At 51.6% G+C, this 15733-nt stretch overlaps 1 protein-coding gene across 4 annotated transcripts in view; it reads right to left on the bottom strand.

Moving 5' to 3' along the window:
* Nucleotides 1–400: 400 nt before the first annotated feature.
* The window catches only part of SLC7A1 (solute carrier family 7 member 1), a 77532-nt gene continuing 62199 nt past the window's right edge, over nucleotides 401–15733 (bottom strand). For 3 of the 4 annotated variants that reach the window (XM_037799983.1, XM_037799985.1, XM_037799984.1), the window contains exons 8-13: nucleotides 14930–15069; nucleotides 9614–9716; nucleotides 7757–7974; nucleotides 7337–7503; nucleotides 5940–6048; nucleotides 4708–4811 (exon numbers count right to left, since the gene is read on the bottom strand). In XM_037799983.1, the coding sequence (XP_037655911.1) occupies nucleotides 4708–4811; nucleotides 5940–6048; nucleotides 7337–7503; nucleotides 7757–7974; nucleotides 9614–9716; nucleotides 14930–15069 (841 nt within the window). Of the gene's footprint in view, nucleotides 4812–5939; nucleotides 6049–7336; nucleotides 7504–7756; nucleotides 7975–9613; nucleotides 9717–14929; nucleotides 15070–15733 lie in introns of all 4 variants that reach the window. The other variant, XM_037799982.1, reaches the window with a different exon arrangement.

Raw genomic sequence — 15733 nt, 5'->3', positions numbered from 1 at the left:
AAAAAAAAACAGGTTTCCTTTTTCAAGGGGATGGGGGAGTAAAAAGGCAAGAATTATTGGGGTGGCTTCCACCCCGGGGAGAGGTGGCCTGGCTGCTCCCCACCCACGGGCTTCCCGGGCAGCTTCATCCCACACCTGACAGTGGGGACCTCCAGGGCTCAAAGCCAAGCGCCTCTGGAGGGGTGGGGGGGTGGGGCATCAGGGGATCCGAAACAGGGGTTCAAGGGACTCCCTGGTTGAGACACAAATAATCGGAATGGATCGCCACCAAAGGGCCGAGCAGTGATTGGCGCACCCCATTAGAGCCCTGAGGGCGGGGAGAGCTGCCGGCGGGTGGGACACCAGATGTGGGAAACCCAGTGCAGGAGCAGGCTCCGGTGTGCACACGGACAGACCAGGATGAAGCCAGACATAATTTATTAGAAGTTGGAGAAGCATGAGATAATGTACCAAAAATAGTTTGATTTTACAACATAAAGTATGGCAGGAAGTTGTTGGCATGAATGGGACACAGAGGTTCACATTTTTTAAAGGCGACGGATGATAACTACGTTTGTCCTTAAAAGCAAAAAAAAAACAAAAAAAAACCCAGGAGGGACCAGCAGAGACCAACCCGACTTGCAGTTAGCATCAGAAACTAAATATAGTATCACAATTATATAAGAAACTATTAGAAAAATATAAGGTCCAAGCAAGCAAAAAAATATTATACAATATACATAATAAAAAAACACAACTCTTTTAATAATGGCTCCTTGTTCAGTAGAAGAAAAGTTTACTGGAGAAACCACAGCTATTCCAGGTTTGAGAATAAACCAACCCTCGTGACTATCATCACCCTTAGTGTTCCTGAAACCCTTTGAAGCTGAAAGGCACAGCTTAAGCAGGAAACTTATAAATATTACAACTTCTCAAATGGGAAAAAGAAGTCCCCAAACATAAACGTTTGTCATCAAGAAACACAAAGTCATGGGCCTTGTTAATAAATTAAGGTCTGAAGGCATCTGCCCAGGCTTGCTTCCTGCTGCTGTCGTGGATTCACGGCCGGCACACACAGATGGGATGTTATGGAAGGGCTCCCTGCTAACTGGGCCCTGACACTCAGCCCATCCATTTCCCCAAGAGAGCAATGCTGTTCTGTGGAGCAGTGGGCACAGAAAGACTTTGATTTAGAGTGGTGGATATGAAAGCTCATCTTTTCTGCCTGAAAAACACAGCAGGCATCCTAGTGACAATGATGAAATACGGAGTGTAGTTAGTTCCTTGCACCTTTGGATCAATAAAGCATTTCATTGCCAAAAAAAAGTCCGCAACAGTCTGAAAAAAGGTCCAGCTTGCTTTCCCTATGGAGCCTTGTGCATGATACGCTCATGACAATGGTGAAAGGGTATATTTTAAGTCAGACACAGTGGTTCCCGGGGGTATACCAGTTCCATTCGAAGCTTAACAGATCCACTTCCGGGCAGTGGTGCCCACTCGCAGCAAGTTCATGCTCCGGGGGCCAGGAGGACGCCAGAGCGCAGGGGTGCCCCCCCCATGCATCCATGCTGGGAGGGGCAGGGAGACCCTGGCCCTGTCTTCATGCTGAGGAGTCCTGGGAGCCCACAGAATTGTTGGTTGTTATTATAAAGGAAGAGAACACGTGTCTGTGTAAAAACATAAAGGAAGGGCAGCGTCTCTCTCCCAGCAATGACGCCCTCGCCACGCCCACGGCCTCACCTGCAGGGGACCCAGCTGCTGTCCTGCTTGCTGCCCCGGCTCCCAGGTTTCCCAGACTTCAGGCTGGAGGCCCAACAATGTGGGACTAGAACCCACCAGCTCTGCAGGGTTGGGAGAATTGCCACCTGCCCCCCCCCCACCCCCAGGAAATGGAGACCAGCAAGCACGGCACGTCCATGCGCAGGCCCTGGCTGGGCCACAGGTGGAAGGGCATTGGTGAGCGGCTTGGCCTGGGGTGGGCGGGAAGGCCCAGCCCCCAGCAGGTGACAGCATGTTTTGCTGCTGCAAAAACAAAGCCAAAGTCAAGGAGGGTCTGAGCAATTCTAACAGTGTGAATTTGTAAAACAAATTGACTTGCACAAAGCTCAGCTGTAGGGGAGTTTCTGTTCCAGGAGGGTGGGGGGTGTGGAGCCAGGGTCCCCACTCATGCCCCAAGGGGGGGGGGGCACAGGCCTGTAAGCTGCTCCTTTCACCCCTGCCCCTGGGCCTTGCTACCCCCGCCCCCCTCACCCCTCTGCAGACAGAGGCTGGTGGCTGGGGTGTCCCGGGAGCCAGGAGGGGGAGCTGACCCTCTCCACGCAGGTGTCTGCCTCGGGTGCAGAGATAAAGCAGATGCTGCAGATGGGGACAAACGCGCAGGCTGGCGAGGCAGGGAAACACCGAGTGACACTGATGCAGTGGGGATAGTCAGTCACGTTTGGGATATTTGCCTGCGTGTGTGAGCAAGAAAAGTGTGTGTTTACATTTTCATTGCAGGGGGAGGAGGGAGGAATGGGAGGAGGAAAAGCCTGTCAAAATTCCCAGGCTGAGCCCCTTCACCGTTCCTTCCCTGCACTGCCACCGCCCTGAGGGCTCCTTTCCTAAGCCGGAGGGATGGGGCCCCCATTCCTAGGAAGCCCAGCATCTCTCTCTAGTACTTTAAGGCTCCGGGGGAGGCAGGGAACTCAACCCTGTCATGAGAAACTTTACGGGGAATACACCTTCTGGGCACGATCTGTGTGGCTAAATGAAGTGGCAACTGCGAACATCCAGTCTGCAGGGTGCCGTCTTCCACTGAAATTTCAGCAGGAAGAGAAATAAAAGTGTGGAGGAAAAAACACAAAACTCTTCTCTTTCCCCTCCCTCCTTTCTTGGATGATCTCCTTCCCTGAAGTTTTTTGCACATGTAGAAGAATAACAGAAACAAAAACTAAAACAAAAACAAAAACAAAAAAAACAAAACAAAGAGCTAACAGGTCCCAAGAAAACAGCAGAAAACCAAAACCCCAACAAAATAAGTTAACATTTATCAAAATATTTTACAGCACCAGTCTACATAAATGTCCGTAACTTTCTTTGGAAATCTGAGCTGTGGGCTCTTTCGATCCTCCCTCTGGAATTTAGAGTAAAGCCCCCAGCACGGTGAGCAACCTGGGAGACTATTGAGCCCTCGCATCCCCATCCCCTCCCCTGGCTGAGGAGCCCCCCAGCCTTATGGCCATTTGGCTGCTTGTCACTTTTCTCTCCAAGAAGACTTCTGGGTTGGAGAGGCAGACAAGCACCCTCGGCTGCTGCAATGGGAAACAGAGCTTTGAACCCAGTCCTGACGTTTTCCGTGGTGCACACTGCTTACGCCAGCAGACACAACCCCCAGCCCCACGGCCTTCACCACACCCGGGAGAGAAGTGAGGCCATGGCGTCTGTTTTCCCAGCCTCAACCCACGGGGAGTGTGTGTCCACCTGTCGGGCCGGAGGGGAGGTGGGGAAGGGGCGCCCGTGGGGATGGAGAGCACGTGGGTCCAGCAACAGGCAGCACGAGGCCAGGGCAGGCGACGGCCTCCTCGGTGGACACGGGCATTGTGGGAGTGACCCACAGGCTCACGAGGGAGAGCAGCGCGGCCCCAGGCCACGCTCCCCGATGGAGGACCCTTGTGGTGGGCTCTCTTGTTTGGCCAATTTCCAAGGTAACGTTAAGCCCCAACTGAGCTGGGTGGAGTGATTCATGGTGACAAACAGGAGAACTCAATCTGAACAGACTTGGAAAGGGGTCAGCGGATGGAGTCAGGGGCTGGGGTGGCCTGGAAGGAGCCTGGGAGGGTGGCAGAGACCCTCGGAGAAGCCAGTTCTCAGCTCTGCTGATCCGGAGCCTGCCCGGCTGACGGGGCCTCGTGTTGCAGCTGCTAAGGACACGTGGCCCACGGAGAGGAGTCTGGAAGCGGCAGGACAAGCAGGGCCTGGTGGCGACGGCGCTGGGAACGCCCCTCATCTGCACAGGGAAGCAAAACCCTGTTCTGCAGCGGAGCGCTCCCTCCTCCCTGGTCCGAGATGTGACCCTGGCGCTTCCAGTTGTGCACGGGCGTCGTCACAGCACAGAGCCCTGGCCCTGTCTGGAAGCGGAAACCAGTGGGGGCGGACACGGTCCTAGAGATGGGTCTCTAAAAGCCCTTCTGGAGTGAGCTAAGAGGGCAGCAGAAGGGACAACCGTCCTGTTGCTCTTTTCGGAGTCACACACTGCAGTGTGGCTCTGTGGGTCAGGGGCTGTGGGGCACGCTCGGCTTCGGGGGACGGTCGTGCATGTGTGGCCGGCCGCGTGGGGCTGAGGAGGGCGAGGGCACTAAGTTTGGAGTACGCTCAACCTCGATACCAGAAGCAGCCCCCGGGGAGGGAGCCCTGGACCCCAAGGTGAGGAGAGCAGGTGACGTCCACCTGCACATGGCCGCAGCGGTGAGGACAGGGAGCTGGAGACAGAGGAGCTGCTTTTTCTCTTCAGAGAGAAGCGAGGAGACGTGGTCGCAGCCAGGCAGCCTGGCCCCCGCAGCCTGAGGGTTCCCGGGACCCCCCGGAGGTCGCAGTCTGCGCAGGAAATGCAGGCTGGGGGCTGAGGCCGCAGGTCAAGCAAAGGCACCTTGTGCTGCTCTCTGGAGTTGGGTTTTTCCTGTCCCACAGGCGGCAGGGGTGAAGGTGCGTTCCAGCCCTCGCAGGCGTCCCTGGGGGGCGGGGGCTGTGCCGTCACTTGCAGTGACCCAACTCGCCATCAGGAGTCCTTGCTGGGTCAGCGGCCAGGGACGCCTCCTCACTGTGCCACAGGCCGTAGCCAAAGTAGATGGCAAAGCCTGTGGGCCAGGAGGACAGAGACCAGCGTGAGCCACGCCGAGTGCGGCCCCCAGGGCTCGCCTGCCCCCCGACCTGTGCCCACCCAGCCTGGGCCTGCAGCCGGGCCCTCGCGGTCTGGCTTCCTCTATTTGAGAAAACGACACAGCTCTCCAACAGGGTCACAAGCAGGTGGCCTCGCTTCGCCACGTGTCCCCCCGGGCACTCAGGGACAGGAGAGGGACGGGGCGCTGGCCTGTCCTGTCCGCGCATACCCATGGCCCTCTGGGCTCTGCACCCAGTCTCCCGAGGAAGCCTCTAACACGCACTCGCAGACCCGTTCCGTGGGGCAAGGCCCGGGGACCAGGCCGAGCAGGCCACACTTTTGCAGTTGACATGGGAGACCAGGGCTTAAAGCAAGAACTCAGTCCAGGAAGCAACCTACTGGGCACCAAATGCAGAGCTTGTATTGGGGGATGCAGGAGAGGAGGCACCCTCTTCCCCACCTGGGGAGCGCCGCACCCCGGTCTCGGCAAAGTGGCCCAAGGAGGCCCTGCTCAGCCTTTGCGGACTGACACAGGGACCCCAAGATCAAGGCTGGTGCCCTGACCTTGTGCAGAAAGGAACCACAGGGCCACCTCCTGGAGGCTGTCCCGAGGGGGCCAGGCCCCGAGATGGCGACCCCACGCGGGGCCCTCAGTCTCCTGGGCTGCACCTGCAGCTTCCGGCAAGCCTGGGGGCCTCACCTGCAGGGCACCAGCCCGACAAAGGGCACACATGCTAAGGTCAGACAGGTACCGAGCTCGGCCATCCCCCCCAAGGACCCTGCGGCTTCTGCAGCACCTCACGCATGCCCCAGAAGCCGCTGTCGGGACAGGCTCAGGGGACCCGGGGCTGCCTGGTAACACCCACAGCCTGTCGTGGCCCCGGTGTGGCCATATGACATGGAACAAACTGTTCCCGTGGGCAGCAGACACACAGCCCTGTTCTCACTGCCAGCGAGCTCTTGCCCGAGGACGTAACCAGTCCAGCCAGACGCCCACCACCAACTCACCCCTGCCAGGAGAGCCCCAAGTTTTCGAGGAACCAGGAAACCCCGTGTGCAGTCACTGCTGCACAGCGTTAGGCCAGGAGATCACACCCCCACTCACCGACAAGCATCCACACGGCGAACCGCACCCACGTGCCCCGGTCCAGCTGCATCATGAGGTACACGTTCACCAAGATGCTCAGGATGGGGAGAAGCGGCAGGAAGGGCACCTGCGAGACACAGGCCACGCGGCTGAGCGGGGAGCACAGGGGGCTGGGCTGCACCTCGTAAGGGGCGAGACCCAGGATGGGAGGGGCCGGAGACCGCCATGGGGGTGGAGGCAAGGCCAGAGCACCAGTCCCCAACACACAACACATGCATACCCCAACATACCCACACCCCAACACACCCACACCAACACACACCCCCACACACACCCCAACACACACACACACACACACCCCAACACACACACACACACCCCAATACACACACACCCAACACACACACACACACCCCAATACCCCCACACCCCCAACACACACCCACACACACACCACACACACACACACACAACCACACACACACACACCAACACACACACACCCCAACACACCCACACCCCCAACACACACCCACACACACACCCCAACACACACACACACACCACACACACACCCCAACACACACACACACCCCAACACCCCCACACCCCCAACACACACACACACACCCCAACACACACACACCCCAACACACCCACACCCCCAACACACACCCACACACACCCCAACACACACACCCACACAAACACACACACACACCCACACCCCAACACACCCACACACCCACACCCCAACACACACACATCCCAACACACACACCCCAACACACACAGCTGCACCCACCCATCTGCACACCCTAACACATATACATCCCAAAACACACCTATCAACACACACTCCAACACACACAGGTGTACCCCAACACATACACATTCCCATGTGCACCCCAACACACACACCCCACACACATATACCATACCCCCCAAAACCCACAGCCCACAACACACACATCCACCCTCCAACACACATCCACACACCCCAAAACATACACACACACACACCCCACCTCCCAATACCCACATCTCCACCCACCCAACATACACCAACACACATGCACACATACAAATGGACAAATCCTAATTGGTGGGAGTTTGGTTCTCAGTTGCTAGTTGCCCAAGTGAGCTGAGCTCTGATTTTCCCCTCTTGGTATTCTGCTAAAGAAAGGGCTAGAAGGGGGACTTCTCCAAGGCTTGGCGATGACGTGGAATCCATATGGATAGACATTTATGAGATGCTCAATGGACAAGCTGAGAGCTGAGGGGTGGGGGTGCTCCCATATCTCCCCCTCTCTAAGGATCCGGCCACCGCCTCCCATGCAGGCCCCTCAGCAGGCACTGGCCGTGCCCGTGGCCCCCACCCCACATTCCCAAGGAGCCCCGGCTGAGCCCCTCACCTTGAAGGAGAGCTTGGTTTTGCTCTCAGGCTGCCTCCAGATGATCCCAGTGACCATGGCACAGAGAAGGACGCAGCCTGTGAGCATGAAGATGGCCCACAGCCCCCCAGCTGCCAGCGCCTCACTTCCCAGCACGGCCACAGTGCAGAAGGTGATGATGAGGATGGCTGGGAAGGAGAGAGGGGAAGAAAGTTGCAGCTCAGTCACGCCACATCTCCCAGATACCCGCACTTCTCCCCAAAGCCTGTCGAGAGGCAGGCTCCGTTTCTGCAGGCATCGAGTACAATTAGGACAGAACCACTGACGGTCACCAGCGAGCAGCCGGGCAGGTGCCCCCCCGCCCCCACCCTCATTTGCAGGAAACCATGCAAGGCCAAGAAGCAAGATTCCAAACACCTTCAGAGAAGGGCAGGAGCTTACCTATGAGGCAGGTCGAGATGTTCACGATTTGCCCTGAAAACTTGGAAGGCTCCGTATTTTTTGGCGACAGCATGGTTTTCAAAGAAAATTTCTCTGCATCTGGTAAAATGTCTGTCTGAGAGTCAGTGTTGTTCACCAGTTCACTCTGGTCCACTTGATCGAGCTCATCTGTGGTTCTGGCCATCTGGTATACCAGGTTAGGCTGCTCTGGCTGATACCTATAAAGACATGGATGACATGACCACCATAATCTGCTCCGATCAGGCAAAAGGACACTCACCGACTCACGTTCTCAGTAGGCCTTCACAGGAGGTTGCCGGAGACATGAGGCACAAAACGGAAAGAAGACAGAAAGGTGTCTTCGCAGGCAAAGAGAGGTGGAGAGCCTGGGTTCTCACCTCCTGCTCCTGCCTCAGGCCCACACACCCTGTTCTAGTGTCTGTTTTGGGGGAACATGACCTCCACCTTTAAGCAGCCTGAAGAAATGCCCTCAGACTGATCCTATTCCCCTGTAAAGCAGCACTGGCCTCAAATGCCTGAGAGTGGACCACTTCTAAGAGCACTATGGCTAGGCAGAGCTAAATATGAGGACAGAAATGGAGAGCAATGACATTAGCATCCGATTTGGTGCAGAGAGCTAGAGAAATGTGTCTGCAGACTGATAGATTTAAGAAATCCTGTTTGCATGACTTAATTGGACCAATTTATTTTAAAACCCCAAGTGCCTGGGACTAAATAACTTCAGACAGCTGCATGAAGGCTGTAGCCCGTGGCTGTGACCTGCAAGTAAAGCATTTGCTTTAAAAACCACTCCTTATCGTTCCACCCAAAATAAAAAGAACTCAAATCTTTTCCACCAGCTTTGAAAAACACAATGCTTTATAAGTTATTTTACATGGAATCACTTCTAGGGGTGAGCACAGAGATATTTAAGCATCATTGCACTGATTCACTTGTGCAACACCAACTGGTCAATTAGGAAAGTGGAGGCACTTCAGAGAAGATTCTAGATTTGAGGCCCCGGGAAGGAATAAGGGGTCTGCAAACTGGCAAACTAGTTTTGGCTGATTTTACACAGCCATGCCTGAGGCTCAGCCCAGGTTGACCTGGGTTAGCTGCTGACCACGAGATGTGGACTTGATGGCCTGGCAATTATACAACCCTGAAAAGAAACAAGGCTGCAGCACCCAGTCTCCCTGAGAACATGTCTCATGATGGTGCTGCCTGGGGCTGTCCCTGGGGGTACATAATCTGAGCCCCGTGCCCCAGGGGACGAGGGGAAGCTGAGGCCTGGGGATGTGTCTTGGGAGGGGGCCCGGGGCGGGTGAGAAGACCAGGGCCCTGAAGCCAAGCTGTCACAGGCTTACCTGGCCCACTCAAGAATAAAACAGCCAGGGCCCAGCAGGTGGGCCACGCAGTGGAACTCGCTCCGCCAAGCACAGAGCACTGAAGCTACAGGGGCGTCACGCTGAGCCAAGTTTCACAGGCCCTAGATCTTCCCAGTACCCACTGGAGCTCATCAGTCCTCAGGGCACTCTATCCCGAGAGCCTGGACCAAGCTGTGACGGTCACTTGAGTAATGGATCCAGGCCCAAAAGTTGGGCTGACAGCCAGTGTCTCTGCGCCCAGCATCGCATGGTCGAGGGAGGTGGGCCCACCTTGACTCTTTTCCAGGACATTCTAGGTAAACAGGCTTCAGCCACCAGATCCCACTGTTTCCTTGGCAGCCCCCAACGGAGCAACCACTGACCTCAAAGTTACACCATCAATCTGAACTGTTAAGATGCTAATTTCCATGGAGGGGAGGGGCTGGGTGCATCTGCATTTCTGTTCCATGGCCCAGAAATCTGCACGTACCGTAAGACCAACACGCAGGCAGCCACCAAGGAGTAAGCCAGGAGAGTCCCGATGGACATAAGGTCCACTAGGTCCTTCAGGTCGAAGAGGAAGGCCATCACAGCTGGGGAGGAGACAGACATCAGGATCCACAGTCACCCCTCCGCATGCTGACAGCCAGAAGTACCATCTGCCACAACAGCTTCACCCCTCACTGTACCGTGGTGAGACATCACTCAAAGGGGGAAGCTCAGGATCAAATCACATACACAGGCCTCGACAGATGTTAATAACTAACACTTGTCTAAAAAGCACTTTTATCAACCTGCCCTTTTTGATCCTCATAGAAACTTGGTGTGTCATCCCTACAATACAGATGGAGAAACTGAAGTTCAGATAGATTAGGAAACTTATCTCTAGCCACACAGATCCTAAGTAGAGAGCTAAGATCTGAACTAGGTTCTTGTAACTCTGAGTCCAGTGTCTTCCTCTGTACTGTGCTGCCTTATACAGTCATGTGCATCCATCCATTCATCATCCATCCATCCTTCATTCATTATTTATCCAGCATCCAGCCAACCATCCATTCATCATCTATCCATCATCCATTACCCATCCATCCTTGATCCATCCTTCATTGATCATTCATCCATCCTTCCATCCATCCATCCTTGATCCATCATTTATCCATCATCCATCCATCCACCCATTATCCATCCAACCATCCATTCATCATCCATTATCCATTCATACATCCTTCCATACATCCACCCATACATCTATCCATCCCTGATCCATCCTTCATCCATTATCCATCCAACCATCCATCCATCCATCATTCATCAGCCATCCATCATCCATCCAACCATCCATTCCTTATCCATCCATCCTTCATCCGTCGTTTATCCATCATCCAACCATCCATCATCTATCCATCATCCATTACCCATCCATCCATCCATCCATCCATTATCCATCATCTATCCAACCATCCACTGATCATCCATCATCCATCCATCCATCCATCCATTATCCATCATCTATCCAACCATCCATTGATCATCCATCATCCATCTATCCATCCATCCATCCATCCAACCATCTTAGGTCCATGTGACAGTGACTGAATGTCAGTCTGTGGGGCTAGGTATACAACAGCGAAAGGCAGACACATGCATCAGTAGGAGACAATGGCGATGCAGCAGTAGAAGAGGGCAAGTCGGATGCTCTGGAGGACTTGCAGGGACTCCTAACCCAGACAGGATAAACACAAAAGCATTACTTTCCCACAAATATCTCTCAAGTCCCTCTGGCTCACTACAGCTACAGCAAGTTTAAATTGAGGATAAATAATAGGATTAAAAAGCAATGACGGCCTTCTGGATAATGAAAACAATATCCAACTGTGCACACCAAAAGCACCTACATCCCTCCTCACCAAGAAGCTTAAACCATATTTCCTCCACGGGAGGTGATTTTAGAAAACCGACTACTGATTTACACTGCTGCCAAGTGAAAAGAAAGACTAAGTCCTTGGCTTGGTGAGTGGCACAGACTTTATAATCACTCTAAAGCTTGTAGTCTGGTTTCCCATTATCAGCCCAAGTAGGAAGTGAAGGCCTGGCTTCAATATGATCAGATTACAGGTAAACACTGAAAAAATTTACTACTTCCGATTCCTTAATCCCTTAAATATACTGGTCATACCCTGACATCCAAAGTGGCCCGTCAGCTAGCCACTGCTATCACTCAAGAGCATTCTACACAATACACTGGTTAAATATGCAAAAAGCCTGTTTTTGTTAATTGCAAAATACTAATCTATGAAACTAGGCACACCGAGATAAGCGCACCTGTGCTAATAAAACTTGGTGAAGAATTCATTCATTTAAAACAATTAATGGACCTTCAGCGAGACTCCAGGTACAAAACGTGCCTGGTATCACGTTTCCCAATTGACTAAGAGCCTGGAAAGGGCCTGGCCGCTTGGCGGTCAAAAAAAAAAAAAAAAAAAAAAAAAGCCAAAAGTGATGTCATCAACCTGGTGACAACCCCTGAAAAGGCATCCCCTGGAAAAGACATCCCTTGCAAAAACGTCCCAGAGATTCAGCGAATAAAGGGACAAATCCCACTTGCTTAGAACTCTGGAGGGCGGCAGAGACTGGAGAAGGACTCCACAAATGCTGAATCGAAGAAAAAGTAAAATATCAGGTAGGAAATTTCCGTCCCTGACCCGCCGGTCCACTTCCCGCCTCCTCCCTCAGTCGTGTGCAGCTTTGGGAGCTGCTGGGAGGCAGCAGCCCGGGGCTCTCCCTCCAGGAGGAACTCGCAGCAGCGAGTTAGAGCCCCGCACGTATCCAGGCACAGGGACCCGGTCCAGAGACCCAGGGCGCAACACCAGTGCTGAGGAGTGCTGCATACAAAAGGGCCTCCAGGGGAGAAAATATACATATATACATATAGATAGATGGATAGATAGATAGAGAGAGAGAGAGAGAGAGAGAGAGAGGGAGGGAGAGAGAGAGGCCACAGTAGAACAGCCGCTGGCAAGTGTTAGACTCACTCAATCCAGTTTCAGTCGGCTGGACCAGGAGCACCTAAATGCAAAACGGGTTTTCCTGGAGTGACCCACCTTCCTGGACTAATCCCACCAGGCTCCCTGGGGTGGGATACCCTAATGAGAAAGAAACCGGAGGCAGAAAAGCCTCATAGAGGAAAAAAAAAAAAGGGGGGGAGGCTTAAACTGAACTGCTGTAAGATGGGAGAGTCCCAGAAGTGACAAGTAAAAGGAAAACAGGGCACTGCATGAGGGAGAGAATTTAAACAAATCATAGGAGCTGGGGAGAAAATTCTGCACAAAAACAAACAGAACAAATCAAGATTCCTGGAGAAGGAATAGAGGAAAGGAAACTTTCTCCTCAAGGTGAAACAACTGCACAAAAAGTATAATCTTAAAAACTGTACTGCATATCCAGGGCAAGAATCAGATGAAGAAGAGCTGAGAAAACCTGAACAGATAAAATGGGCTACTCTAAAGGTCCAGAAGAAGTTGGACAAAGCATCAAAGAAGAGCCTTAAAACAAAGCTGATCAACAATAAAACCCTAGACAAGAGGGAGAAACGGACCTTCAGAGTGAAACCATCAGAAGAACCAGATGCCCAGACATCAGCCAAAAATCACAAGCCCTACTAAGAAACAGGAAGATATGGCTCAGCCAAGGGAACAAATTAAAACTTTAAAGGAGGTTCAGAAGTTGGAACTAATGAAGTATGTTCAAACAAATCTCCTAAATCAATTCAAGGAGATGAAGGAAAACATGCATACAGAGATAAAGGATATTGAAAAGACAGTGTGAGCATAAAGAAGAATTTGGAAGTATAAAAGGAAACACAGCAGAAATTATGGCCACGAAAGGCACAAAAGTAGGATTAAAAATACACTAGAGGCATACAACAGCAGACTGGAACAGGCAAAAGAAAGAATCAGCAAACTAAAAGACAGGGCAGTAAATCATGATGAAGAACACATAGGGAAAAGAAGAGAAAATACTGAGCAGCGCTTCAGGGATCTGAGTGACAGCATAAAGTGCACAAACATACTTGTCATGGGTGTCCCAGAAGGAGAAGAGAAGAGAAAAGGGGCAGCAAGAATGTTTGAGGAAATAATGGCTGAAAACTTCCCAACTCTTATGAAAGACGTAAAGATACATGTCCACGAAGCGCAACATACTCCAAACAGAATAAATCCTAAAAGATCTACTCCGAGACACATAGTAATCAGAATGTCAACTGCCAAAGACAAGGAGAGAATTCAGAAGGCAGCAAGAGAACAGTGATTCGTCACATACAAGGGATCGCCGATAACACCAAGTCCCGATTTCTCATCAGATAGATTGGGGTTAGAAAACGGAGAGTTGGTGCTTAACTTGTACAGAATTTCTCTTCAGGTTGATGGTAAAGGTGTGGAAATGGACGGTGGTGATGGTAGCCCATTATCATCAGTGTCATCAATGGCACTGAGGTGATTGTGGTTAAAAGGGGAAACTTTAGGATGTATATATTGGATGCATCTATCACTAGAAAAAATATCAAAAGATAAAACATGGGATTGAACCCTATTGTAGACGATGGACTATAGCTAACAGTACAAGTATAAAAATGTTCCTTCATGAATTATAACAAATGTTATAACACTAATACAAACTGTTAATAAGAGAGTAGTATATGGGAAAAAAATAAACCTAACGTAAATTATGCATGATAGATAACAGTACAATTTTAATAATCTTTCAAAGATTTACTACTGTAAAAAAACAGTAGTATAATTGTTTTTAAAATGCTAACATCAATTGTAACATGTTCCACACCAATACCAGGTGTTGGGGGTGAGGTGGTGCATGGGAATCCCGTATTTCATGCATGAGTCTTCGGTAAACCCACAACTTCTCTAACAAAAAAAATAAAATTAAAAAAAAGAAAAAACAACCGCCAGGGCTCAGAAGCCAGCTCTCCCACACAGCATCCTCACTTCACGCCTCTGAGCTTCCACGAATACATCTGCACAGCGGTGATAAAACCTGCCTCTCAGGGCCATCCACTGTGGCCAATCAAAGAGAAAACCTGTAAAATGAGTGACCAGCCCACAGTGCCTGTGCAGCTACACTTCCTTTCAGGATTCCCTTTCCTTCAGGAGAGGCCCATGGACACGACAAGCAGCCAGATGGTTTCTCGTGGTCTACTTATTTGATCTGTCAAATTTTATTTTCTACTAACCTGACCTTGCTAAGATAAACATTCTCTGGGTCTGCCCTTGCTGAGAAGCTTAGGGGTAAGACGGCTGCATGAAGCAGAGCTTTCAGTATCCCCTGGGGGACAGGGAACACGTTTCCTAAAACAATAACCACATGGGACACTCACTTTCCAGAGAATTCACCAGCTGAGCTACATGGACACTGAAATTTCCAGGTCCTAACACCGAGTCTTGCTTGGCTTACACTGTGTGAGATGATGTCACCTGACAATAACCACTCCGGGAAACATTCAGGAAAAGGGGAAGGGAATGGCTTTGAAGCAGGCTGTGTGTGCTGCGCTGTGTCCATGAGGGCGTAACAACGAGCGCAGACGCTTGGAGAGCTCCCTCGGGCTTTGCCTTTTGCCAAAAGAGCATTACCCTTCAAGGGCCAGGTCCCAAGTATGAAAGGCAAGTGTTAAAAAACAACACAAAACAAAAAGTTACTATTTCATACAGATCTGTGCAACTCAAGGTATCTCCCTAGGGAAAAAATGACTCCACCATTAAAGTATCAATTGGCACGTGCCATTAGCTCCCATTCTTACCGGCGATGGCCCCCGAGGTTAACGTGGCTATAATTGGAGTTTTGGTCCTGTCGTTGATTTTGGCCAAAAATTTAAATAGCAGCCCATCTTCAGCCATGGCGTAAATAACTCGAGGCATGGGAAACATGGAACCTAAAAGACTAGAAGGAGGAAAAGAACAGCGAATTGCGTCAGTGAAACGAGCTTATCGGGAAGAAAGCCAGCGTGATGAAACTGTGGAGTTTATCACTGAGAGCCTTCCCTGAAGTTCTCCCAGAGGAACTCCATCCCACTGAAATGCCTGAAGCTCGCAACTAAGAGACTTGGAAGTCAGTAAATCCACCGCAGAGAAAGCAAACACTTTACTTATGGAGTAAGTTAAAGAATGGGAAACCCCGGACGTAAGCTCCCGTTAAATCTAGACAACTGTTACGGAAAGGAAATTCTGTATGTATTCCTGCTGCTCTTTCTAGCTGAACCAAAGAGAAAGTAAAAGTGTCACTGCATTAATAAGAATTTCTCTGCAGTACATGGATATTTAGCAAATACGTCCTTTTGATACAAGCTAGGAGGAAACGCCAGGGCGAAACGGTCTTTGCTGAAAGGCCCTTTCTTCCTTTCTCAAGGTAGCCTCTGCTTTATGGCCAAACGAAGGGCCAAAGCACAGCATCCAAAGGGGCGGCCTGGTCCGACGCAAGCGTCTGGGCCTAGAGTGTTCCCGTGCTGGTGGATGGTGTCCAGGGAGGGGTCAGGTCCTTCCAAGTCATCAGGAGCACCAACAGCTCTGAGGCTGCTCTGGGGCCACCACAAGGGGAGACCCTGCTG

Source organism: Choloepus didactylus, chromosome 12 (assembly GCF_015220235.1).
Source record: "Choloepus didactylus isolate mChoDid1 chromosome 12, mChoDid1.pri, whole genome shotgun sequence".
NCBI classification, from domain to species: Eukaryota; Metazoa; Chordata; class Mammalia; order Pilosa; family Megalonychidae; genus Choloepus; species Choloepus didactylus.
The sequence above is the reverse complement of the archived record's forward strand: the minus strand, read 5'-3'. Positions and strand labels throughout refer to the sequence as shown.